This window comes from Oryctolagus cuniculus, chromosome 15 (genome assembly GCF_051225735.1).
Source record: "Oryctolagus cuniculus isolate XC-2025 breed Fujian yellow rabbit chromosome 15, ASM5122573v1, whole genome shotgun sequence".
In the NCBI taxonomy this organism is placed as follows: Eukaryota; Metazoa; Chordata; class Mammalia; order Lagomorpha; family Leporidae; genus Oryctolagus; species Oryctolagus cuniculus.
The window spans coordinates 62,001,461-62,028,378 of NC_142881.1; the positions used below are offsets into that span (position 1 = coordinate 62,001,461).

Consider the following 26,918-nt stretch of genomic DNA (forward strand, 5'->3'; position numbering starts at 1 on the left):
GGCTTCCTTAAACCGTCTCGGACAAACACACACAATCTAATAGCACGTTGTGCTTTCCGGGCAGGCAGAGAAGCGCATTGAAGGAAGGACCTGCAAACCCCCTCCTGCGCATACCCCGCCCCGGGGGCTTGTTCGCGTGCACATCCCGGCGCAGGAGCTCTGCTGTGAGGCTCCGAGAACCTGCTTTTCTGGCAGGCTCCCAGGAGATGCCAAGCTGCTCTTGGGAAAACACAGAGGTATCGAGGCTCCAGGCCACCCCACCTCCGCCTCCCACCAGCCGGCTCAGTCCTTCCTGGTGTTACTCTGCAGTCCGAGGGAATGTGGGCACGGGGGCAGTGCGGTCCAGGGTCAGTGTCTGCCCATCTGCCTGTCTGTCTGTCTCCCCGGCCAGCCTCATGGACTCACGGAGTTGCAAGCCCAGGCTCACTCAACAGTCCGGGTGTTGCCAGGAGTCTTGCCCTACTGTGAGCCTCCTTTTCTGGGGCCGACTTGGAAAATAGCTGAAGGCCCCTCTGGGTCTACCTTTGATTCTAATTCATCAACAAGCTCGTCTGAGCCTCTCCCTGTGAAGCCCTGGCTTCAACACGGAGCCCCACCCCATCCCACTTGGGTGTCTTTGGCAGGAACACCGCCTTCTCTGGCCTTGGGGCCCCTGTTGACAGGTTGGGGCTGATGTGAGTCACCTGATCTTTGCAAGTCAAGACGCAAATAGGGCCTTGTGTGTAAAGATGCCTATTACAGTTCTCTGTAGGGTTGAAAAGGGTTGTGCATCTAGGAAGAGAGAACAGATGGCATGCCGTCCATGTACGGGGTGCACATGGGCAGGAATCAGACATGACCCACCCTCCAAGCATCGGGGGGTGCACAGCTCCACACTGAGGGACTGGAAGTGGCAGCTAAACAGATTTGGGATCCGAAGAAGATACAAGGCAGAGGTGGGGCGTGGGGCGAGGGGAGCCCAGGGCAACTTCTGATGAGTAGTGTCCTAATGAACACTCTGTTCCTATAAACGGAGGTTGCTCCTCTGCCTGGGGACAGCATTAAGAGGGGGAAGGGTCCAGGGGTGTCAGTATCTGACTCTGAGGCTCTGGATGATAGAGATGGCTGGGACTGGGGGTGGGGGTGAGGAAGGGCAGAGGAACTGGGACAGGCTGATGGGCTGTGCAGAGGAGGGCAGCTGTGATAACAAAAAACCTCACCCCAAAAGCAGAAGGCGAGGATCCTGACACCCTAATTTCACCCTCATGACAACTCTGCAAGGGGTTCCTTGTTGTATTGTTTCTGATTGAAATGTTCCAAGGTTCACTTTTCTTTTTAAGACTTATTTATTTATTTGAAAGTCAAAGTTACAGAGAGGGAAGTCTAAGAGAGAGAGAGAGTTTCCATCCTCTGACTGACTCCCTTAGTGGCTGCACCTGCTAGGGCTGAGCCAGGCTGAAGCCAGGAGCCAGGACTTCATCCGAGTCTCCAACGTAGGTGGCAGGGATCCAAGTACTTGGTCCATCTTCCACTGCTTTTCCCAGGCCATCAACCGAGAACTGGACCGAACTGCAGCAGCTGGGACACGAATTGGCACCGTGAGAGATGCTGGTGTTGCAGGCAGTGGCTTGACATGTTACACCACAATGCCAGGCCCTAAAACTATTAAAAAAAAAAAAAAAAAGTGGTGGGCAGGTTGCTGATCAGTTAGTTGGTTTTTTTTTTCTTTTTTTTTTTTGACAGGCAGAGTGGACAGTGAGAGACAGAGAGAAAGGTCTTCCTTTGCCATTGGTTCACCCTCCAATGGCCGCCCCGGCCGGCGCACCGTGCTGATCCGATGGCAGGAGCCAGGTACTTATCCTGGTCTCCCATGGGGTGCAGGGCCCAAGCACTTGGGCCATCCTCCACTGCACTCCCTGGCCACAGCAGAGGGCTGGCCTGGAAGAGGGGCAACCGGGACAGAATCCAGCGCCCCAACCGGGACTAGAACCCGGTGTGCCGGTGCCGCAAGGTGGAGGATTAGCTTAGTGAGCCGCGGCGCTGGCCCAATTAGTTATACATAATTATGCTGCCTTCCACTTGCACTAACTTGGTGTCATGACTACATGTGCGAGTCATGGGACACTTATTTGACTTTTAATTTTTTCGTCTGAAGGTGAAAGGTAGATCTGGGCCGGGAATGTTAGGTGATTCCCTACATTGCAGAGGAGAGAGCTTTTTTGCCCAACACCTGTAGTCTCCGCTCTCCATTTATTGAGGGAGAGGATGGGAGAAGGACATGGTGTTTGCACTAAATGAGTTTCCTGTTGCTTAAGTGGAAAAACCAAGTTCTTTATTAAAATCTCCAATCCCTGCTTAGAGACCCATCTCTGGGCGTCGCTCTGGATCAGATCGGCTCTCTCCGGGGCTCCAAGGGGCAACTGTGACCAGAAAGATGGTTTTCAGAAAGTCCGCCTGAAACAGAGGTTGGTGACCATCTGGCTGGCGACCAAGCACGCCTCAGGCTAGCCTGGGAGAGACCAGCCCCAGAGGACCTGGAGCCGCTCCCTGCCTGGCCAGCAGGTGGCGTGCACGCGCACTGGGGCTCCGCGGGAGCGGGCGTGCGCGCCGCCTTCGGCGAGGGGCCGCGCACGTCGGGGCCCGGCGAGGCGGGTCGGCGTCGGGGGAGCTATTTCCGGGAGGGGCGGGGCCGCCGGCGGCCGCACCTCCAATCTCGGCGGCGGCGGCGGCGGCGGCAGGGGGAGCCCGAGCCCCGCGGCGTGCGAGTCGGTCGCGAGCTGAGGAAGAGAGGCGGGAGGTGGAGCCGACCGGCGAGGGACAGTGCCGGAGGAAAGGAGCGGGGACGCTGGTTCCGGCCTGAGGAGGTGGACGGGCCGCCGCGGGCTCCGGGGGAGGGGGCGTGCGCGCTGGGGAGGGGAGGGTCGGAGGGGCCGGGGAGGGCGCGGGCCGGGCGGGGGGCGGGCGGCCGAGGCCCGGGGCCGGCGCGTGAGTGGCGCTGAGGGAGAGGATGGAGCCGGGTCCGGGCCCGCGCCCCGGCGCGCTGCGGAGGGCTCGGCGGCCGGGTTTGCGGACCTCAGCCCCAGGGACTGGCCGTGGGGAGGGCGGGTGAAGGCGAGAGCGGGGCCGGGTTGCGGTGGCCGGAGTCCGGCCCTGGTGGGGTAAGGGGCGGCGCTCGGCGCGCGGGACCCCGGCCGGGACGGGCTGGGCGTGTCCCCCGGCGGCGTCCACCTGCGTGGACTGCGCCGTGGACCGCCGGCTCTGTGCGCGCGCCTGCCCGTGGGCGAGGGGCGAGTCGCGGCAGGAGCGCGGTTCGCCGGGCAGGGTGGGGTGCGGTCCGAGCCCGCGCAGGGGACCCTGCGTGGGCCGCCGGGCAGAGCCTCGCGCGTGAACAGACGTGTTTCCCTTTGACAGACGCCGAGAGGACGTGGGCGAGGCGATGCCCGGCTCGGACCTGCTGGCGCTGGTGAGTCCCGCCCGGCCGGCCTGGAGCGCCGTGCAGAGGGTCGCCCTCGACGCTGGCCTTCGGTAGCTGAGCGGTTATTTCTGCCACGTTTTACTTGGGGCTCCGTGGTCAGGGTGAATACAAGACCTCTTCAGTTTGGGAGAACTTAACCACTCTCTTTTTCTTGGGTTCAGCCTCTCCCTGGCTAGCCGGACAGTTTAAAAAAAAAAAAAACAAAAAAAAAACAAAAAAAAAAACACCAACCATTACTAAGTTTGGTCGGGGTCTGCCGTGTCTTTGTAAGTCTTTGTCTTCCAGACTGGAGTTAGAATCCCGGGAAACAGATCCCATGCCTGAATTGTTCGAAGATGAATAAGCACTTACTGTGGTGCTGTGAACACAGCCAGGGCTTAGCACACGCCGTGGAACTCGAGTTCTTCAGTGGCCCAGAAGTGTGCCCGCTTTGGTGGAGGCTGTTCCCTCCCTCCGAGAGCTTTCTGTGCTGGGCGAAAAAAGCATTGCCAGAAGAGCGTTTACCATAATGACATTTTATTCTTGGGACATTGATGATTCCACGGAAGCTCTTTGGTGTCAGATTTGTGGGGAGCCCGTAGCTTTCACATAGAGATACAGGAAAAGTATCTGGGTTTAGTTCTGGTTGAATAAGTTTGATAGCTGCTTGTGTAAAATCGGTGATTTACATGTAATTATTTTCTCTATCTCACCGACCAGCAGGTCGGTTGGCACTGGGAAATTGGGAAACACGACTAGTGAGGGTTGTTGTACCCGAGCTGACATCCTGCAGGAGGGATAGAGAAGAGGGAGATTGAGTTTGAGGTGGGAATGAGGATGGCCTTAGGTTGTGTTTGGGAGACACAGATCCCCATGAAAAGTTCACCTAAAATAGCTCCTTGCCCCAAATTACCTGAATTTTTAATAGCTCATTAATAGACATGCAGTTTTAAATTTTCATTCCAAGAGCATTATGTTAGAAACATTGGCAACCAAATTGCAGAAGGAAGCAGCCCCTTCCCCCCAGTGCCCTCCATCCTGTCCACCTTCACCCCCATTGCAGTAGTTTCCTCACCCAGGGGTAAATGCCGCCAGCGTCTTGGAGGGTTAAGCAGTATGACTTGTGTCTGTTTCTCCTCTCAGAGCGCAGCGTGTCTGTGTGTGGGAGATTGCCACCTGTGAGTAGGATCTTTCTCTGTGTGCAGAGATGTGCTGGTTACTTCTTGGGCCTCTGAGTTGACTTTCAGTGAGCAGTGGTTGCTTGTATTCATGTTAACCTTGGAACCGGTTCTGAAGTTTTTCTCTATCTGTTGCCATACCTTTCCCTTCCTCACTGGATAATCTCAGATATTTAGGGGTTTGCTTTGTTGCTTTAGGAGCTAATCCATGGAGGAGTGGCCCTGAACAGCCACCACTTTGAGAAGCCGACATTCTCGTTGTGTGAAGGGCTTTTACTGAAGCGCTCATCCCTTCCTTGACTTGAATGTGCTGTTTGGAGCCGAACTGCAAAGAACTGATGACTAGGGCTGGGTCTTCAGCAGCACACCAGCCCACCCCGGGCAGAGCGCGTGGTGTTTCTCCAGCTACTTTATGTGATACGTTGTTGGTCCTCCACCGTGGAAGAAAGGACCTACGTGATAGCTTGCGTGCAGAGCAGCATCCCAACATATCAGAATTAGAGACAGTCGTAGGGGTTAGACAGAGCAGCCTCTTCTGTATTAGTGGTTTGGAATGTCTCTAATGGCTGTCAGCCACCTGTCCTTTCTGCTAATGGAATAAACTAGCAAAAGCTAGGAAACAGTACAGGGTGGATACAGGGGTAATAAAATAACTCCTGTGGTTTAAATTCTTTGAGCTTATGTTACATGCCAGGCGCAGAAGTAGATACTCTACAAACTTCATTTTAACAAAAACATTTGAAAAGTGCACTGACGTCTTCCTAGTTTTGCTCAGGTGACCTGACTTCAGGTCCCTCCTTTCACTACTTGTTGGTGACAGTTTTCATGGTAGGGGTCAGAAGTTGCTGGTGGTTGTGTCTTGTGGGAGAGAACTGGTGCAGAGCAGAAAGGGTGGACTAGCTCTGCCCTCCAGGGGGCACTTTGTGAATGTGGGGAGGCGAGAGGAGTCCTTGTCTTGTCTTCTGGCATACATGTTTCATTATAAAATCTCGTTGTTTTTTTTTTTTTTTTACACTGCAGAGAGGGCAATTATCTTGAGAATCTTAAAGTTAATATCTGTGAATATGATGGTGTAGTCTTTGAATTTCATTTCAGAAGAGTAGAGGGTATTACAAAGTGAAAAAAAATTTTAAAGATTACAGAGATATAGCAGGATTGAGAGATCTTCATCTGCTGGTCCATTCCCCAGATGGCAGTGACAGCCAGGGCTGGGCCAGGCTGGAGCCAGGAACCTGGAACTCCATCCCCGTCTTCCACAGGGGCCCAAGTGTTGGGCCATCTTCCACTGCTTTCTCAGGTGCATTGGCAGGGAGCTGGTACTCAAACCAGTACTCATGGGATACTGTTGCTGTTGCCAGAGTGGCAGCTTAACCTGCTGGCCTCACAAAATACTTTTTTTTTTTTTAATAACAAAAGGAAGTTGGGTCTGATAAGGAGTAAAATCACTGTGTTCGGAGTAAAACGTGGAGATCACCTGGAGTACATTTATAGCAGAACTCGAATCCAGACCCGGGGGCTTGGGCTGTCAGCCTCAGTGTGTTCCTGCTGCCACTTTGGTCTTCATTCGTTTGCCTGCCTTTTCCATTTGCTCTTTTGTGACGTGTGGACCGTAACACTGTCTACCGACATCTCGGAATACCGAGTAGTCGTGTTCTCTGAGAGTGGTGGTGCTTTCAGAGAGAATTCCAGTCTGGTGATTTTGTAGCAGCCTTTCTCTGTGTTGCCAGCCATTCTTCTTGTCTGTATTACTCTGCTCTGTGGAGGGTGGCGTCACTTTGCAAGTTATGAAACCCTTAGGATTTTTAAGGAAAAGGTGCATTATAAAGCCAAATCTATTCCTTTGGTGACTTTTCTTTTTTCCCTTCCAAAGATGATGAGTAAATTAGTTGGTGTTCATAGGTGCATCAGGGTTATTAGCAAGTGCACCCTGGGAGATCTGGGTGGGGTTTGAGTGACCAGTGTCTATAGAGGGTAGGGGTTTTCAGCCAGGGACAGTTTTGCCCCCCAGGGACATCTGGCAATGTCTGGAGACGTCTTTGATTGTCACAGCTGACTGGTGCTACTGGCATTTAGTGGCTAGAAGTCAGGCATGCAGCTGGTATTGCATGATGTGCCTCGTCCCCTATGATGGGGCTTAGAACCTCATACTACTGAGGCTGAGAAACCCTGCTGTGGGCAGGAGATGACCAGGTGTCTGGGTGGTCTGTGCTATGGTGTGGGTGGGGACTGAGTCTTGTCTTGGGGCCTGATGGGAATGCTACAGTGCTGCTTGGGCATGTTTGCCCATAGGCCCAGTGCTGTTGGAAAGTGTCCCGCACCATCTCCTCAGCAAAGCACCCTTCTTAGGAAAGGTTTGCCTTCTCAGCGTTTCTGCAGCACTCACGATTTGGTAACAGCAAGCCTCTCTTGGTTATGGTTTTTTGTTTGTTTTTTTTGGTTTAAAAATGGAATCTTTTCAGTTCTTTGAGCATTATCTTTGACCTTTGATTGTTTTTCAGGGAAACTTTCTTTCTGATCTGAAGTGGGATTTTAGTATAAAGCTGAAAGATTGACATCAAAAGCTCATTTCTGTTATTTGAAGTTTATAGAATTAGGTAGGAGAAAGCAAAAGTTCACTGGGACTGGCAGATAGGACATTTAAAATTCTGTTGATGATTGGCCATGTAGGATGAGCACTATGTTTGGCACTGGTCCAATCTTATAAATGAAGTGGAATAGTAGTAATTTCTGCAGCCTTTGTTCTCGGGGCAGGGGGAGTTATAAATAAACTCCAGATCCCAGTGTTTGCTTAGCTTTGCAGTCTGCGTGTCAGGAATTTTTAGTAACATTTACCTTCCTAATTAGGCTTTGCCCAATCTAGTATTGCATACAGTCTGTACACATAGGTGGCATAATTGAGAATTGGCCTGGCGTTAAGAATTTTCCGTAGGGAGCTGATTTGTAGGGAATCAGCCTGTATGTGTAAACAGAGCCCATTTACCGAGAGACCAGCTATGCCGTGGGGTGAGGGGAGGTCGGGGCCATCTGCGGGCATGGAACAGTGAAGGCTGAAGGCAGCTGATGGACTGTGTCAGTCATCTGGCGCCCTCTTGCAGTGTGGCCCAGGAGGTCAGGGATATTCACAAAGGCTGGGCAGGTGAGGGAAAACCAGCAGGGCCTGGTGAAACAGCCCAGGGCAGCAGCCGGAGATACCATCACTCTCAGACCTGAGGGGACAAAGGAGAGGGTAGTTTCTGGAATCTGGAGAGTGTAGCTGGAGGGGAAAGTCACCTGTATGAGAGTAGCCACTGCCTGCCAGTGCCCCGGCAGAGAGGGAGTCCAGGGGAGTAAATACCTCCAGCTCTTCCCTACCCTGATTTCCATTGGCCAACCCAGCTGGCAGACAGAGGACCGAGCGCCTGGGGGGCCACAGCACAGCTGGAGAAGTTTCCGTGGAGCATCTGGAGGAGAGAAGAGGAACGCCCAGCATGCCGAAGCTGAGGTCAAGTTAGTTTTAAAAAGCAAAGCAGGAAGATAGGACTCGGGCTCAGTCCTGAAAATGGATAGGATATAAATTGTTATGGAAGAGCAATGTTCTTGCTGATAGTAACAGGAGGAAGATAGATTCAGAGCCGAAGTGTCACTGGCTTTGGCAAGCCCAGAACTGCTTTGTGCCAGTGGTCAGTAGCCATGGAGTCAGACTTGCTGAGAGGGTCTTTAGAAGTCCTGTGGTCCAGCCTTCTTGCTGTGTAGGAGTCCCTCGCACAGTGCTCTGTCCTGCGTGAGTGCCGAGTACTTTCTCAGGAAGTCCTTTCTGCGGTTGGAAGCTTACCCGTTGGAAAGGTTTTCATCTGTCCAAATCACCAAATGAGTCAGTTAGGATAGATTGGGCTGGATGAGTATGTAACAGAAAAAGCAAACGCAATAGAGATATTTTAAAAAAAAGTTATATTTCTTTGAAGGCAGAAAAATGTGGCCCACGTGGTCATTCTCAGGTGTTTGAGATTCCAGGCTGTGGCATCCCCACCAGGAGTGCATCCTCTCCTGGTGCAGGGTAGCTGTGGGTTCCGCCTGTCAAGGTTATGTTTTGTTCAGTAGGAAGAGGAAAGGGGAGAAGGACTTACCTTTCTTTTTAATTAAAGATGCTTTTGTGTGAAATTTATGAAACAGGCAAAAGTGTGTTTAAAGCACATAGCTACATTTTAAAGAATGTTACAGAAAACAATCCTGTATTTGCCGCCCACGTTAAGAAATAGAACATTTACCCCAATGCCATATGCCCTACCTTGTCACATACCTCCCGTCTTCCCTCCATCAAGATGTAACCACGATCCCGACCTTTAGAATAAATACTCCCTTGTTGCTGTTTTTAAATTAGTATTACCACCTACATATGCATAGTTTAGTTTTGTTTTTTAACTTGATATAAATGGATTTATATGTATTTTTTGAGATTTTCTATGTTCAGTATTTGTGAGATTCATCCACTATTACTGCATGTAGTTCATTCGTTTTCATGCTGTTCAGTATTTTAATTATTTGACTACAATACAATTTATTTATCTACTTGATTAATAGTGGACATTTGAATTGTTTCCAAATGGGGGCTTTTTTTGAACTTTACCATTATGAACTTTATTTTTTTTAAAGATTTATTTATTTGAAAGGCAGGGTTAAAGAGAGAGAGAGAGAAATCTTCCATCCCACTGGTTCATTTTCCAAATGCCCGCAAAGGCTGGGGCTGGGCCAGGCTGAAGCCAGGAGCCAGGTGCTTCCTCCTGGTCTCCCACATGGGTGCAGGGGCCCAAGCACTTGGATCTGCTGCTTTCCCAGGCACATTAGCAGGGAGCTGGATCAGAAGTGGAGCAGCTGGGTCTTGAATTGGTGCCGATGTGGAATGCTGGAGTTGCAGGCAGGGGCTTCACCCGCCATGCCACAGCACCGCCCTTTTGCTCAACCTTTGTGAGTCAGGGGTGCTCTTGTGTTCCACTACTTTTTTTCTTACTGCTGTGTCGGATTACTGTGTATAAATATGTTGCAACTGATTTATTCCTTCTGCAGTTGATGAACAACTGTTTTCAGTAATTTTGGCTGTTGTGAATGACACTGTTAGCTTCCTGAATGTGTCTTTCGGTACTCATAAATAGAATTGCTAGAGTAATGTATACTACAAAACAGCTTTCCAAAGTGATTGTGCCAGTTTATACTCTTTTAGAGTCGTCTTTAATAATATTTTTGGGTTTACCTTTGGATAACGCTTGTTAAATATCTGCTGTCTGCATCCTGGACTTAGAGCACTGAGCACACTTTCTCAAAGTAGCATAGGACCTTTTTAAATGTGAAGTGCGCTTAATTTTCTGTAATTTCCCCAGAGAATGAAGCCTGCTGCATTTTTGTTCATCTAGTCTATAAATAATAACCGTTTGGGATGAAGCAAGCTTGATTATTTTTGAGTATTAAGAGGGCAGTGATAAGGGAAGGATTTAGTGTTGCAGAGTAACATTTGTGCTAGTATGGAAGTGGCTCTTGTTAACGCTTGCTCTCAGAGCTGGGGGAAGCACGCTCTGTGGAGATGGCTCTGAAAAGGAACAGACCAGTGCTGTGGTGGTGCCAGTCCTAATGGCACCTAGCCTTTGAGACACTTGAGGCAAATAGAAAATTCTGTTTTGAGTTTCTCACAGAATGGAATCTAGGGCAAATAGGAGAATGCCCTGGTGGACTCGCTCCTTATCTGGCTGGTGTGGCCGGGGAGAAGAAAGCCTCAGAGTTCACATCCCCCAGCTCTTTGTGGAAGCGTGTCCGATGCTGCCCTTTGTAGTCAGCAGTGGGCTGTTTGGATGACTGAATGCGTACAGGTTTATGATGTGTACACAGAGTAGGTGACTGATTTTATCCTGTTTTGTTGGTGGGTAAGAGGGCATTGTAGTCTTCTGATTTATTTAGTAGATTGTCGAAGGTTAAGAGTAGACTTCTCATGTTTCTTACAGGTATCTGAGGAGCACCACATTACTAATATGTGTTTTATCACAACTGTCTATAGGAAATACAATGTAGGCATGGCAGGCAAACTATCTAAGCCTCTCCACGCCTTTGGGATTCTCTTAGGGCTTTGCAGAAGTTGTTTTCCTAGCTGTCATCAGAGAATTAAGATCCATCAAATATTTGATAAGTTTATTCTCTGCGGTTGTTTCCTTACTCTTTTATCACATCTAGTGTTCACAGCAGACCTATGACTGGTTTCTTTTTCTTGTCAGTCTTTTGTTGAGTTGTGGCACTGGCATTCTGCAGGTGAGGAGACTCCAGTCGCAGAGGTTCAGTCACGTGGCAGAGGTCACACTGCTTCTCGGTGAGACTGAATATCAGTGCTACCTTTTTGTGGTACACACTACGTGGCTCTCGGAGGGTCCCCGGGAGGAGTGACGAAGTGTCCTTCAGGGAGAGTACTCACCGGTGACTGCCCTTCTCACCTATCTTGGGCAGTTGCTGTTTAGGATGTGCTTAGGAACTACCAAAGATAAAAATCAGCTTTAAGCTTTTCTCATTTTAGCAGTTAGTGATGAATGTTTATGAATCCTAAGGGATACATTTGTAGACAATAATGGCCTTCTTTGTCCGGTTTGTACATAATGCCCTATAGATTTTAAAGTTACTACTCATGGTCGCTTTTACTTGGAGTCCAGAGCGTTTCTCTCGTTGGAATTGCCGCTTCTGCTTTGTCCCTTTTGGAAACTTTTTCAGTAGGCTTTCTCTTTCTTTTTTTTTTTTTTTAAAGGAAACCTGGGAATCCAAAGAATCTTAGGTCATTTGTCTTAGCTGAGAGTACATTTGGTGAACACAAATGGAATTATTTGGTCATGGTTCTTTTTTAAGTGTACAATTCTGTGTGTGTGTGTGTGTGTGTGTTGACAGAGTTGTGCAGTCACCACAACACATTTATAAAAAATTATTTATTTATTTGAAAGGCACAGAGAAAGAGAGCCAGAGGGGAGGGAGAGAGAGATCTTCCATCTGTTGATTCACTTCCCTAATTCCTGCAACAGTTGGGGCTGGAAGCCTAGAACTCAGTCCAGGTCTCCCACATGGGTGGCAGGGACCCAACTACTTGAACCTTCTGCTGCCTCCCAGGGCGTGCAGTAGTGGGGAGCTGGAATCACAAGAGGGAGCCAGCACTTGAACTTGGGCATTTTGATAGGGGATGTGGGCATCCCAAGCAGCATCTTAATTACTGTGCCAAATGCCCAGCCCCACAATCAGTTTGAGAACATTTTTCCAAAGGAATTCAGTACTCACCAGTCACTTCCTTATTTCCCCTGAGTCTGCTTTCTGTCTGTAGATTTGTTTATTCAGGACATTCCATGTGAAAGCTTCATATAATCTCATACAATGTGTGTCTTTCATGATTGACTTTTTCACTTCTTATAATGTTTTCAAGGTCTACCATGTTGTGGCATGAACCAGAACTGTGCTTTTTTTTTTTTTTTTTAATTGCAGTTATTGGGCTTACCTTGAAAATTTTAGGTAATGGATTGGTCTAATAATGTTTCTGTTTTGTTCTCACTTGTAGGATATATAGAGATCTTGGACTTATTTTACAAATAATAGGACCTTTTGTAATACTAAGGCTACTTCTGAGATTAATTTTAGAGCAGGAATTACTAATTGGGGACTATAGACCTCAATGATTGGCCTTCAGGATGTCCTGAACTCTTTGTAAATATTTTGCAAGATTTTATAACCACAAGGATTTTTTGAAAGGAAATTTTCAGGCCTCTGAAGCTCTCTAGATTTTGTTAAGAGATAATTTTTTTTCTTTTTTAAATTTTTATTTATTTATTTATTTATTTGACCAGCAGAGTTAGACACAGAGAGAGAGATAGAGAGAAATGTCTTCCTTTTCCGTTGGTTCATCCCCCAGATGGCCGCCATGGCTGGAGCTACGCCGGTGCGCTACGCCAATCTGAAGCCAGGAGCCAGGTGCTTCTTCCAGGTCTCCCATGCAGGTGCAGGGCCCAAGCACTTGGGCCATCCTCCACTGCCTTCCCAGGCCACAGCAGAGAGCTGGACTGGAAGAGGAGCAACTGGGACAGAATCTGGCACCCCAACCAGGACTAGAACCCAGGGTGCTGGCGCCACAGGCGGAGGATTAGCCAAGTGATCCGCCGCGCCAGCCAATTTTCAAAAACAAAATAATGGGGCCAGTGTTGTGGCACAGCAGGTTAAGCAGCTGCTTGCAACACTGGTATCCCATACTAGAGTACTGGTTTGAGTCCCATTTGCTATATTTGTGATCCAACTTGCTGCTTGTGCAAAGCTCGGGAAAGCAGTGGAAGATGAGCCCAAGTGCTTGCGCTCCTGCTGTCCACCTGGGAGACCTGGAGTTCCTGGCTACCACCAGGCTCAGTAGCCATTGCAGCCAAGTGGGGTGTGAACCAGCAGATGGAAGATCTCTTTCTCTCTCTCTGTCACTTTGCCTTTCAAATGAATAAATCTTTAAAAGTATTCTAAAAAATTACAACTTGTGGCCGGCGCCTTGTGGTGCCAGCACCCTGGGTTCTAGTCCCGGTTGGGGCACCGGATTCTGTCCCGGTTGCCCCTCTTCCAGGCCAGCTCTCTGCTGTGGCCCGGGAGTGCAGTGGAGGATGGCCCAAGTGCTTGGGCTCTGCACCCCATGGGAGACCAGGAGAAGCACCTGGCTTCTGCCATCGGATCAGCGCGGTACGCCGGCTGTAGTGCTCCGGCTGCAGCGTGCTGGCTGCGGCGGCCATTGAAGGGTGAACCAACAGCAAAGGAGGACCTTTCTCTCTCTCTCTCTCTCTCACTGTCCACTCTGCCTGTCCAAAAAAAAAAAAATTACAACCTGCATACAGAAATGAAATGAAAAACACATTAGAGATTTTATTTTACTCATGAGAAGAAACCAGGTTGATGTTAAGCAGTTCAAAGGAGAAGTCCAAAGAACGATACATTTATATATCAGGAATGTTGAGTTTACAAGTGGAGGAGAAGTAAGTGCTTCCCTAGTGAGGAGGGAAGTCATCTGAACCTTTGCTGGACCTGGTAGAATTTGTTTGTTTATGGATGAACATTTAATTTGCATTGCTTTCAGTCACCTATAACTTTCAGATTTCTCCAGTCAGAATCAGGTAACCCAGAAAGATATCTTAGATAATGCATACTTTTCCATTTGAAGCAAACATCCTCCACCCTTTAACAGTTTATCTGAAACTTTTGAATGTTAACTTTAAATTAAATACCCTCAACTGCTTTTTTCAGTTTTTAAAAGTAGCTCCTTGGTGACTGGATTTTGAAGGCAGTCTTTCCAAAGGGTGTTTATCTAGGTTGAGGGTCAGAGGCCCAGGGAGAGATCTCTGTTTATACTTCTGAACAAGATTTCATGTTAGCTGTCTCCAGAGAAGGAGCTGTTGTAGCTTATTTAAGTCACATTTCTCAGTATTTCTCATCCATGAGAGCCACATGGCCATTGCAGGGAGTTCCTACAAATGGTTATGAATTTGGAAAGTCTCGGTGTCTTACTGTAACAAAGAAAGATAATCCTATTAGCAAGAGGAGTATGGGAAGAAAGACACTCAGCTGACCTCTTTCCCAACTATGATAACCTCAAGGAAGTCAAGACTTCTCCTTTCAGAATGAAGAACAGGGGATTATTTCTACCAGAGCTTGCTTATCTGGACATTCTCATTTTTAGTGTTCAAAGGATAGTAAAATTTCTACTTTTTTTTTAAAGTTTAGTTTTATTTATTTGAAAGGCAGAGTGACAGAGACAGAGAGGGACTGAGACAGACAGACAGACCTTCCATATACTGGTTCACTCCCCAAATGCCCACAACAGCCAGGGCTGGGTCAGGCTGAAGCCAGGAGCCTGTTACATCTTCTGGGTTTCCCATGTAAGAGGTAGGTACTGAAGTACTTTAACTGTCGTTTGCCGCCTCCTGGGATATGCATTAGCAAGAATCTAGATCAGAAGCAGAGCGTGGTGTGGGACCAAGCACTCTTGTATGGAATGCAGGTGTTCTGAGCGTCAGCTTAGTGCCCCGTGCTAGTGCCCAGAAGATAGCATCTGTGCATCTACACGTTGATTCACGTACATTTTTATTACAAGAGGCTGGGAGATCATCGCAAATGTAGTAACGGACCATGTGCAGGTTTGCAGAGAATTGTTTCCCTGCATCCATCCTACTTGCCTTACCCATAATTGCTGTCCCCTCTCTCATTCAACTTGTTTTATGCATTTTGGTCTTTCCTAATTCAAGGCCCTTTCTGATGTACCTTTCTGATGTGGTTCAGAAGCGAGTTGCTCAGAGTGTTACTTGACAGAATCAGCATCTGTCTTACTTGATATGTTGTCCTGAGTACAAAAAGGAATTAATTAATTGATGAAATGCTTTGATCATTTAGCAGTGTTTAGGGCCATCAGCTTATATGAGCTTAGAACCTTTGATTTTTCCTGATGAGTTGGGAAAGTTGCATATCTGTCTCTTTGGGCAGGATTGTTTGTATCTCAGTGATGGAAAGACACTTTGCCTGGATGCCCCAGGGCCAGGTAGAGAGCCGTTAGAATTAAAAGTGCCTGTGGAATAGTGCTGGTCATATCTGGGAACATGTGGACTCTTAAGTGCTTGGAGTTGCACTTCTCATCCTGCGTCCCTGACTCACATAGTGGAATTTTAGGGGAAGTGTGGTTTGCTCTTTATCTCCCAAGAAATGATGATTCAGTCGCTTCAGATGTTGCTGTATCACCATTACTACTGATTGCTTGTAGTGGCTGTTTGGTTTTGTTGCTCAATCCTTACTTCTTCTTTAGTGACCCATGGGAGTTTTTCCTTTGGGCTGTGATGTTTTTGCCGGGACACTTAATGCCTTTTCAGGCTCTGCAGACGGCACTGTTTTTTTCACCTGTTTTACTTTGCCCTTTGAAGTTCTGCAGAATGTGACATGAAAGAGAATCAGACCATTTAGTTTTGTTTTTCATGTTTTTAAAGGAAGAAGTAGAATAAGCATAAGTGTACTGACCCCTCTGTACTCTTAACTTGGCCCTACTTAACCCCAGGCTCAGTCCTTAGAGTACTGTTTGATTTTAAGCTTTTCAGGCAGTGGGTAAACTGAGTAATACAGGTTTTTCTTTTCCTCAATAGCTCATTCCTGTTTTAAAGCTCAAATTTCTGGCTTTTCGGGAAAAACTATATGGCTGTTGAATTGTGCCATTATCCTAGAGGTGAAGAAAGAGGAAAACAAGCCCTTTGCTCTCTATAGGATTACATGGTGGAGGTTTTGATTTTCATTGGTGTCTTGCCTGGGATAGATATTAGCCAGGAATAGTTAGCTGATCTAGAGGACAGATGGGGCTGGGATCTGGCTTTAACACTCACAGGAAGGCCTGCTGGTGTCTCTTTTCCCAGTGTCTGAGAGCTGGGTACACCAAGTGGGTGCTTGCCTCTCAGACTGATTCTAGAGAAAGGACTGGACCCACTTCAAGGGAAGAAGCAGCATCTGGTGTGGGTCTGTCGTTTACTGTGTAGCTTTCCTGTTTTGGTCCTGTTAAGTTACAGGATGTCTCTTTTCTTTCTTTCTTTCTTTCCTTCCTTCCTTCCTTCCTTCCTTCCTTCCTTCCTTCCTTCCTTCCTTCCTTCCTTCCTTCCTTCCTTCCTTCCTTCCTTCCTTCCTTCCTTCCTTCCTTCCTTCCTTCCTTCCTTCCTTCCTTCCTTCCTTCCTTCCTTCCTTCCTTCCTTCCTTCCTTCCTTCCTTCCTTCCTTCCTTCCTTCCTTCCTTCCTTCCTTCCTTCCTTCCTTCCTTCCTTCCTTCCTTCCTTCCTTCCTTCCTTCCTTCCTTCCTTCCTTCCTTCCTTCCTTCCTTCCTTCCTTCCTTCCTTCCTTCCTTCCTTCCTTCCTTCCTTCCTTCCTTCCTTCCTTCCTTCCTTCCTTCCTTCCTTCCTTCAAGAATTGTTTATTTTATTTGAAGGGCAGCATTACAGAGCATTACAGAGAGAGAGAGAGAGAGATTGAGAGATCCAGAAGTATTCCTTCCTCTGGTTCATTCCCCAAATGGCCTCAACGGCCAGAGCTGGGCCCATCTAAAACCAAGATGAGTGCAGTGGCCCAAACACTTAGGCCACTTTCTGCACATTAGCGAGGAGCTGGATTAGAAGTGGAGCAGCCAGTACTTGAACTGAACCGGTGCCCATATAGGATGCTGGCACCGCAAGTGGTGGATTTATCTGTTATGACACAGCGCTGGCCCCAGGATGTTTCTTTAGGTGTACATTACTGATGAGTAAATTTATCAGGAAAAAAAAAAAAACAACAAAAAACAAACAGTAATTGTCAGTTGGTCAGAGCTGCATCAGTTCTCCAAAAAGGTGTGTTTGTGGGGAGAGGAGGCAGAGAATGCCACAGTGGGAAGTTTGCTTATGGATCTTTTGTTCTTTGGGAAGTGATTTGGTGGCTGAGAGAGTTTATTATCATTAGGATAGCTGTGGGCTAGTACCCATAGGTACTAGCCACTGGATAGAATGCTGAATCTCCTGGGCCTGTCATTTCAAACCATAATCCCAGCCTCACCAAAATGTGGAGAGAGGAGGTCGTAAGTATACAAAAGCATTGAGATCGTGTGGAGTGGAAACTAACACAAGTGTTAGTTCCCTTCACTGCATTACATACGCTTGCCAGATGAAAGGGAACCAGGGGTAAAGTCACTGTGAGGCAAGAGTCTAAAACTACAGGTCATGCTTCATTTAGAGGGACACAGAACCAAGGTCGCAGGTCAGACATTAAAAACAAAGAAAGAAGAAATGGAAATGTATTTCACAAGTCATGTGGTGTTAGATATTATTTCGGAAGTATTTAGGTTTTTAAAATCTGTTTCCACGTTCACTAGATTGTGTTGTAAGGTGTGTCTCTGTGGGCTGTTTAGAAAAGTTGGAAACTCAGTGGTCCAGCAGCTTCAGGTTTACAATAGGAGTAGACTTCTGCTCTGTCATCTTATGTTCATGAACGTATCTTGCTCCCGTGATGTGACTGGGGGCCAAGGAGTTCAGTGTCACTGGGGATGGAGGGTACCAGGTGCCCATGCGTTCTGGCAGCTGCCTTTTGTCTAATGATGAGGTTAACTGAGCATGTTCTGTGCTGAGCATTTTGGGCATCAGCTGAAACCTGATCATTTGATTGGAAATAAAATGAACAAGAAGAGAAAGGCTGATAACTCATTTTTGACAACAGCTGCTGCATTTTTTAAAAGATTTATTTATTTGAAAGGCAAAGTTATAGAGAGCAGGGAGAAAAAGAAGTATCTTCCATCCGCTAGTTCACTCCCCAAATGGCCGCAACACCCGGAGCTGCGCCAATCCAAAGGCAGGAGCCAGGAGCTTCTTCTGGGTCTCCCACACAGGTGCAGGGTCCCAAGTGTCTGGGCCATCCTCTACTGCTTTCCCAGGCCATAGCAGAGAGCTGGATGGGAAGTAGAGCAGCCGGGTCTCGAACTGGCGCCCATATGGGATGCCGGCACTGCAGGTGCTGCTACACCTGCTACATCACAGCGCTGGCTGACAACAGCTTCTTAAAGTAGTTAATATTTTGAATCTTCATGCTAAGGTTTATCATAGCTTTTCTTTCAATTATTATACTTTTAAAAGACTGAGACTATTCTTAACTATCATTTTTATATACATTGATTGGGAAAGTGGTTTATTCTCCCCCACCCTCCCTCCAGGAGTACATTTCCAGTTTTATAACAAAGGAAAGCAAGCATGCTTTACTTGTGGAAAGACTACTAAAACTACCGTTCTGTTGAGCAGGGGCTGGAGGTGCACAGCCACACCTACCCCTGATTCTTCACTGTCTTCAGAATACTAGTTACATTATACTCTCTTGTTCAGTGCTGTGAAGAGTGGAGACTATCTATAGTTTATAGAATATCTGCCGGTTGGGACTGCACATGGAAACAGATGCTGTGTATTTACTCTGTATCCTTTCTTCTGGCTAGGTAACACAGAAGTACCAACTGGTGAAGTAACGTGCTGAAGTTGAAGTTAGCTAGTGGTCCTCACATACGGCTCTTGTGTTTCCTGAGAGAAAATACATAGATCAAGTTGAAATAAATAGAAGTCTAAGTATTGTAATTATAAATATGCATGAAAGGTGTGAATAGATGGAAAGTGTATTGCCATAAGGAAAAAGACAGTGGGAAGTGTAACTATAATAACAGTAAGTTCTTGTGCAGTCTCCATGTGCGGGGTTATCTATAGTCATGGCCTGGCTGTGCAGCTTCGGTTTGTTATGAATGTTAACATGCACCCAAGGCCGACTGTGCTCAGAACACTGGATGTAATGTGGTGAGTGATGTTCTGCCTGTGAACACTGGGAATCAGTACTGAAGACTGAGGAGGTGTGGGCTCCACTGGGTCTCAAACTCATCTCCAAGAGCTGAGGGACACCATTTCCCTTTAAGGCCTCTGCCTGTGAAGTGAAAATGTTGGACTTTTTCTCAGAGGTTCCTTTTAGCTCTTAGATTTTGTGCTTCCCAAGGGCTGAAGTGTTGCATCAGGACCCAACCTGGGGTTTATGCTGATTTGAAGCCCAAAGGAACGCCCTATCCTTTTTTTTTTTTTTCTTCCAAGGAGATCGGTTATGTTACCCCACAGAGCCCAATAATGCAGTGAGCTGTCAGTGCTGTGAGGTGCTTCTTCACTGGGGACTGGTCCTAGCTTGTTTGTAATAACCTTATAATGATGCCAGAAGATGTAATTTCTGTGATCAACTGTTGCCTGCTCAGAAAGCTTGTCAGGACTTATCTACATCAGTACCATTGTCCTTATAGTTAGAGAAGTTAGAGATAGCGCCTTTAAAAGTAGCCCCTTGGAATTTAAGGAGTCCCCATTATCTTCTTAAGAACAAAAGCAATTTACCGAGAAAATAGATTCTGCTGAATATAGTTTTATAGATGTTAGTAAGGCATGTCTTCATTTTAAGGCTTTCAAAAAACTAGTTTACATTTGCTGATTCTTCACTGTCTTCTGAATACTAGTTACTTTACAGTCTCTTGTTCAGTGCTGTGAAGAGTGGAGAATATCTATAGTTTTCTTTTGACATTGGTATCCTTTGTTTTCTGGGTAAATTAGGAATTAGCATCATCAGAAGAAATGCTCATCTGAATGAGTGTTCTTCTGTCACTGTTCATATATACTGTTTCACTGTGTGGTTTGATTGCAGCCTTAACACTAGAAGATTCTTTATATAGATGGAAATCATGACATACCTTTAATGCTGATGGCCCCCTCTGGGCTTTCTCAGGTTTCCTCTAGTCTGTCACTGCTTTGCAGGATTGATGTTCATAGCAACAGTGGGCTTTGGGGAATGGCCAAAAGGAGCCCTGGGGGGCAAGGTGTAGATAAGCTGTTTCCATGGGTATCTCTCTAGGGAACCCAGAACTTGCCTAATGTGAATTGCTTTACCCCACAGTCTAATTACTGAGGGTACCCTCTTAGTTCACTTGGGCTGCTGTAACAGTGCCATAAACTGCCTGGTCTATGAACAAGAAAAATGCCTTCTTCAGCTTCCCCTCTTTTCCAGTCTTACCATGGTTAATGGTGATACTACCTAATCAAGTCTTGACCCTGAGCTTGAAAATTTGGAATTACCTGTACTCTTCCTACTCCATACATCCTACAGTGAATAAGTTTACCAAGTTCTATTTGCTTGTTCTAGCTCCAGAAATCTCTTTCAAATCCTACTACTGTCTCATCTCCAATGTCATTTATTTCTCCCCTAGACTGTTTCAGCATCTCTCTCTCTCTCTCTCTCTCTCTTTTTTTTTTTTTTTTTTTGACAGGCAGAGTGGACAGTGAGAGACAGAGAGAAAGGTCTTATTTTTCCATTGGTTCACCCCCACAGTGGCCGCTGCGGCCGGCGCACTGCGCTGATCCGAAACCAGGAGCCAGGTGCTTCTGGTCTCCCATGCGGGTGCAGGGCCCAAGCACTTGGGCCATCCTCCACTGCACTCCCGGGCCACAGCAGAGAGCTGGACTGGAAGAGGGGCAACCGGGACAGAATCCAGCGCCCTAACTGGGACTAGAACCCGGTGTGCCGGCGCTGCAGGCAGAGGATTAGCCTAGTGAGCCACGACGCCGGCTCAGCATCTCTTAACTAAGATTTTTATTGCCAATCTTTCTCTTCTATCACCAAGTTATCTTTTTTTAAGTTAAAAATTCATGCCTTTTGCTTTGTTTTATTGTTATTGTTTTGTAATTTGTTTCTTTTTAAAAAAGTTTACTTTTATTTCTTGTCATCTGTTTGAAAGAGTGAGAGGAAGAGAAGGAGAGAGAGCGAGCTAGAGTGAGCTCCCATTTACTGGTTCACTCTCCAAACGCCTGCAGTTGCAAGGACTAGACCAGGCCACAGCCAGGAGTCAGGAACTGAATCCAAGTCTCCAACTACTTGAGCCATCATCTGCTACCTGCCAGGATGTGCATTAGTACAAGCTAGAATCAGAATCAGAAGTGGACCAGAACTTGAACCCAAAGACTCTGATATGGGATATGGGCCTCCCAAGTAGCATCTTAACCTCTACCCCAATGCCTATCCCCTTTTAATCCTTTTAAAATAGTATAAGTTTTATTCTCTGTTATTGTTATTGTCCCCTGGGTAGATAGGCCTTCCTCAGCGCTCGTAGCACTTAAGCATTCTTTCTATTGCTTTTCCCTGAAGAGTTAATTTGTGTGTGTGCCTGTGTATGTGTGTACAGGTTCATGTGTACCTGTCCCAGTAGATTGTACTCACGACCAGGAATGAGGATATTTACCTGGGTGCTTCCCCAGCGCCATGCCTTGAAATGGTGTGAACTTATTTTGTGCAGGCCAGTATGGAGGATTGTAAACAGGATTAAGAACTGGTCTGTCCTCAAGGCTCTCACCACCTGGAGTCAGGGAGATAAGAAAGAGATGACCTGGGCAGGTTGTGATAACCTCACAGAGCTGTAGAGAGCTTATCACAAATGAATATTTGAGGAGAGCTGAAAGGGAGAGATGAATTCTCATGAATGAGATAGGTAAGTTCACAGGTGAAAGGCCTTTTCTCTCGCTTGTGCCAGATCTGAGGCTGCATTCCATGGTAAGATCTGGTCCCTAAGTTTATGAGTTTTGCAGTCAGGTGGGGCCATAGAGTAGGGATTGGCAGACTGTTGCCTGTTGGCCAGATCTGGCTCTCTGCCTGTTTTTGTATGGACTATGAGCTGAGAATGATTTTTATAGTTTTTTAAGTTTTTTTTTTAAAGAATATTTTGTGACACATGAAAATTGTGTGAAATTGAAGTTTCAGTGCTGTAGTCAAATGAACAGTGACTGCATTTGCACAATAGCAGAATTTATTTGTAACAGAGCATGCTTGGTTTACAGGGCCTAAAATATTTACTGTCTGGCTCTTGTTGCTGGCTGCTGGGTTAGAGAATGAGAAAGATTGAAATAAAGTAGAGAAGAAGAGAAATGATGTTCATATTGAGAGCACTGGTTTGGGTTAGGAGAGTGGCATGTTCACCACTTGGCAGTCATGTAGAAGCTTTAGGCCTGACGCGATGATCTAGCTCAACCGCCTCATTTTCCAGAATAGGCAGAAGGTCAGAAATCCTGTCAAAGTCCACATGGCTCGTAAGTGGCAGTGTCAGATGGAGTGACTGGTACAGCCTAGGGCTGTTGAGGGTGATAAGTTTATTGCTGAGGTGGGGCAGAGCCTCAGTGACCTTGCTCTTGAAAAATAAGTTGAACAAAAGACTGTCTTCACTTCCTGAATGTAATGTTTCTGATTTGTTTTTTGTATTTCTAGAAGGCCTTTGAGCCATACTTTGAGATTTTGGAAGCATACTCCACGAAAGCCAAGAATTATGTTAATGGGCATTGCACCAAATACGAACCCTGGCAGCTGATTGCATGGAGTGTCCTCTGGACTCTGCTGTTGGTCTGGGTGTATGAGTTTGTCTTCCAGCCAGAGAGTAAGTATATTGTTGTCTCCGTAAAGGTATAGTGGAGCGTCGCCAGCCTTGGGACTCACAGCTAAAGGATTGAACTGATTTCTTGCCTTTTGTTTGGGTTTTGGTTTTAAAATCTATTTAAATGGAAATCAGTACAATGTCTTCTGATTGGAAAGGTTATAATAAAACTGTTGTGTGACTGTTTCTGTTCTTTTTTTTTTTTTTTTAATATCTATAGCTGAAGTAAAACTCTTTGAAAGTTAGTTATTGCCAGATGCACAGAAAGCCTGGAGGATGGCTTAGGCCTTCTTCAGTGCCAGTTTCTTTCCTCAACATAATTGCATCGTAATGGAGTTCCTAGAGTAGAAATGTGCTGCTTTTGTTTGGGGCCATCTTTTTCAATAAGCATTGTAAAAATTGAAGCAGCACTCATGTGGTGGTCCCTTGACTGCTTGTTTTGTGCCAGGTGCTGCAGTGGGGATGTCTGCACAGGTAATGCAAGGCTGCTGACCTGAATTGAACTTCAGATGTGAGGGGCCAGTGTGCTTTGAGCTTTCCTGGTAGTGACTCAGGTTGACAGGGAGAAACAGGAAGCTACTTCTCAGGGAGTGCAGATCAGTCTCCTAGTGCCGCCCTCGTAAACCCTCCGCCCTTCCCGAGCCCCTTCCCTCCCCACTGGCGTCCTCCCCCTAGACACCTGGTTGCCTGCGGCCATGTGGCTACTGCTTCCTGCTCCCCCACTGGCTGTGCTTGGGCAGTTTTGATTGTGCCTGAGTAGAAATAGTAGATGTAGTGCACTGCACCCTTTCCCCCTCTTGCTGGGGTACGTCTGCAGTACTTTCTTAGGATAAGAGGCTAGTGACATTGGAGAGAATTCCTGATCGTTTTTCATTGTTTGAAATGTCCACAATGCTTTGCTGCTTTGATAACATCTGTTTGAAGCAGCTCTTTAACTGTATTTTTCTGCTTTTCTTTGTTTTTCTGAACAAAATCTGATTTAGAAGCCAGATTCTGTTTTTTACCTCTTTGCCGTACAGATGGCCATCAAGCTGCTCTAGGCACAATTACACAGTTACAGTGTGGTAAACATTGTAAAACACGACACCCAAGAAGTATATGCCACTGCTGCCAGAGCTTTTTAATTAAAGTGGAAATGAGAGGAGACTGTCCTGTCTGAGAACTCAGTCCTCAATTCCTGCTCCTGTCCTTTCCAGAGTCTCTCTTAAACTTTGACAGATGAGGCTGACGAGCACTTGTGCTGCATCTGCTCAGTGGATTGGGAAAGGACACATCCCACGTGGTTCTGCCCAGGCCTGTTCCTTTCCCAGGAAGCATTTGCTTTGATGAGTGGGATGCTCTGGTCCAGAGGACTCTAAAGAAGAGCAGTAGATGTATTTTTCTTTCTTACACAATGAATGTGATTATATATTTATTATATATTTACATATAACATATACTATATAAATATAGTTTATAAATTTAATATATTTTTATATTTTATATAATTCTATATCATATATATATAACATAAAATTTACCATTTGAACTGTTAAAATTTTTTTTGTTTAGATATTTGGATGCAGTAGGCAGAGAGAGAGAGAGAATGTCAAGAGAGCTCACATCTACTGGCTTACTCCCTGTGTGCCTGCAATGGCTGAGACTGGGCTAGAGCCAGGAGCTTGGGACAGAATCTGCATCTTCCCCACAGGTGACAGAAACCCAACCCCTTGAGCCATCATCACGGCCTCCCCAGCTTTGCATTAGCAGGAATGCTGGATTAGGAACCTGAAATCAAAACCAGGCACTTCAATGTGGAATACTGGTGTCTTAACCATTAGGCTAAACGTCCAGCCATGTTGCTTTGAACACATTGTATGTGTACATGGATGTGTAAGTGGAGCTGAGAAACATGCATTACCTCACCCGATTCTCATTAACTGTGGGCAGGTATTTCTGTTTTCAGTTTCATAGCTCACTGTGCCTTGCCTGTGTTTTGCTTATTTGGGAGTGTAGAGGCACAGCCATCTTAGGTGTATTTACTTGGCTGCCTTTCGTGTTCAAAAAGAAATATGCTGGCCTATGAGGATTGCATGAGACAAATAATCGTAGTGAAACTGGAATTTGGGGTGCCATATGATATCGCTGTGCGCTTATTAAAAAGTTCCCAATACTAGTAAGCCCATGTGGGTTCTTCCCTAATATCCAGAGGAGAATTCTGAATACCTGCATAAATCAATGAGGCAGCATGGTACATTTTTTAAATTTAATTTGACAACTATAGACAGTGAGAGAGACAGAGAGAAAGGTCTTCCTTCCGTTGGTTCACTCCTCAAATGGACACTATGGCCAGTGCTGCGCTGATCCAAAGCCAGGAGCCAGGTGCTTCTCCCTGGTCTCTCATGCGGGTGCAGGGCCCAAGCACTTGGGCCATCCTCCACTGCACTCCTGGGCCACAGCAGAGAGCTGGACTGGAAGAGGAGCAACCGGGACTAGAACCTGGTGCCCATATGGGATGCTGGTGCCACAGGCGGAGGATTAACCCAAGTGAGCCATGGCGCCGGCCCCAAGCATGGTACATTTTTAAGCTTTTATTCAATGAGAAAGATGCATAGGAGAGTGAGGGCTTTATCTATAGGAACGAGGTAAATCTGGGTTCATACCGAGTACCAGGAACCAGTCACGTGGAGGAGCATCTGGGGCGGATGGCCCAAAGGCCAGGGTGGCCACAAACCCCTACTGGCAAAAGCAAGGAAGGGATGGGCACACCTAAGTATGAAGCAAGGAAGGGGCGGGCACACTGTGTCCCAGGCTTTTAATCCACTTTCAAAGGGGAGTGGTTCATTAACATGATTGGCCAGCGGTTTCATAGGCGTGGCCAGCTAGGGGAAGAGGGGCGTGATGAAGGCGTGGTCTTCCAGCTTACTAACCTAATCAATTTTAGCATGTTTGCCTGCCTACATCAATAGCAGTGTATTAATGATACGCCATCTAACTCTTTCTGAACTGAATGGACTCCAAGTTAGTATTTTTTTTTTTTAATATTTATTTATTTTTTTGAAAGGCAGAGAGAGGTCTTCCATCTGCTGGTTCGTTCCCCAAATGGCCACAATAGCCAGAGCTGGGCTGATCCAAAGGCAGGAGCCAGGAGCTTCTTCTGAGTCTCCCATGTGGATGCAGGGGCCCAAGGAGTTGGACCTTCTACTGCTTTCCCAGGCCATAATAGAGGGCTGGATCGGAAGAGGAGCAGCCAGGACTCAAACTGGCACCCATGCAGGATGCTGGCGCTGCTGGTGGCTTTCCCTGCTACACAACAGTGCCGGACCCCAAGTTAGTGATTTTTAATAACAGATTTCCTCCTATTGTAGAAACAGTGCATATTGACTGTAGGAAATTTAAACAATATGGATAAGCCGGAAGAACAAAAGTAAACCCTTGCCGCTGAGGGATGCTACTTTTTGTATATCTGTGTCTACATCTGGATCAGGTTGAACCATATGAAATGCACATTTATAGATCAAAAGTTATCGAATGTTTTCAGAGTCATACAGTTTAACACAAAGACACACAACACATTTTTATGTTGTACTTCCAAAATAAATTTTAGACATATACAAGAATGTCTTCCCTCCAGAGATCAGGGAAAACTTGGACAGATTGTCATTTTTTCTCCCGCCACCTTATTCAGGTTGTATTATGCTACATATCACTGAATAATCAAGCTATGCTTAGTATATTGATTAGAAGAACCTTAAATCTGGACTAGTGGTGAATTTTGCTGATCTTTAAACTTTGAATTCCCTCCTGGGTGGAAGAGCACATAATTCTGGAGCAAAGACCGGGAGCTGGGATGGGGGAACTGAAAGGCAGTGGAGTTTGGGTGGAGCTGTTATCTTTTGCTCACCTCTGCTCTATGAAAATCAGCACAGAGCTGATAGCTTTCAAAAACAGGTTGCTGATTTGACCTGTGGCATTGTCCATAGTTTATCACCAGAATCAAATTTTACCTGGGGGGAGGAGGTGATAAATACTTGGCATTGTAATGCCTGCCTCACCCACTCACAGGTGGAGGGGGATGAATGTCATGTGCATGAAAGGAACTTGTAGAGAGCCATGCACTGTTGTTATAATGGCATTTCCTATTCTTTTTTTTTTTTTTAATGAACAAAAATTCCTTTGTATAATGTGACATTTTGTAATATGTTTACATCGCTAAGTCAAGCTGATTAATGTATATGTTACCTCATGTCCTTATTTTTCTGTGGTGGAAACACTTTCCTGCTCTGTTAGCAATTTTCCCATCTGGAAATTGTCATTACTTACTGTGTCCACCATAATGTACAATAGATTTCTTGAGCTGA

At 46.5% G+C, this 26,918-nt stretch overlaps 1 protein-coding gene across 1 annotated transcript in view; it reads left to right on the forward strand.

Moving 5' to 3' along the window:
* Nucleotides 1-2,742: 2,742 nt before the first annotated feature.
* The window catches only part of SGPL1 (sphingosine-1-phosphate lyase 1), a 53,877-nt gene continuing 29,701 nt past the window's right edge, over nucleotides 2,743-26,918 (forward strand). The window contains exons 1-3 of the mRNA XM_051823813.3: nucleotides 2,743-2,843; nucleotides 3,391-3,442; nucleotides 22,416-22,581. Coding sequence (XP_051679773.1) covers nucleotides 3,416-3,442; nucleotides 22,416-22,581 — 193 coding nt within the window. The 5' untranslated portion in view covers nucleotides 2,743-2,843; nucleotides 3,391-3,415. The remainder of the gene's footprint in view (nucleotides 2,844-3,390; nucleotides 3,443-22,415; nucleotides 22,582-26,918) is intronic.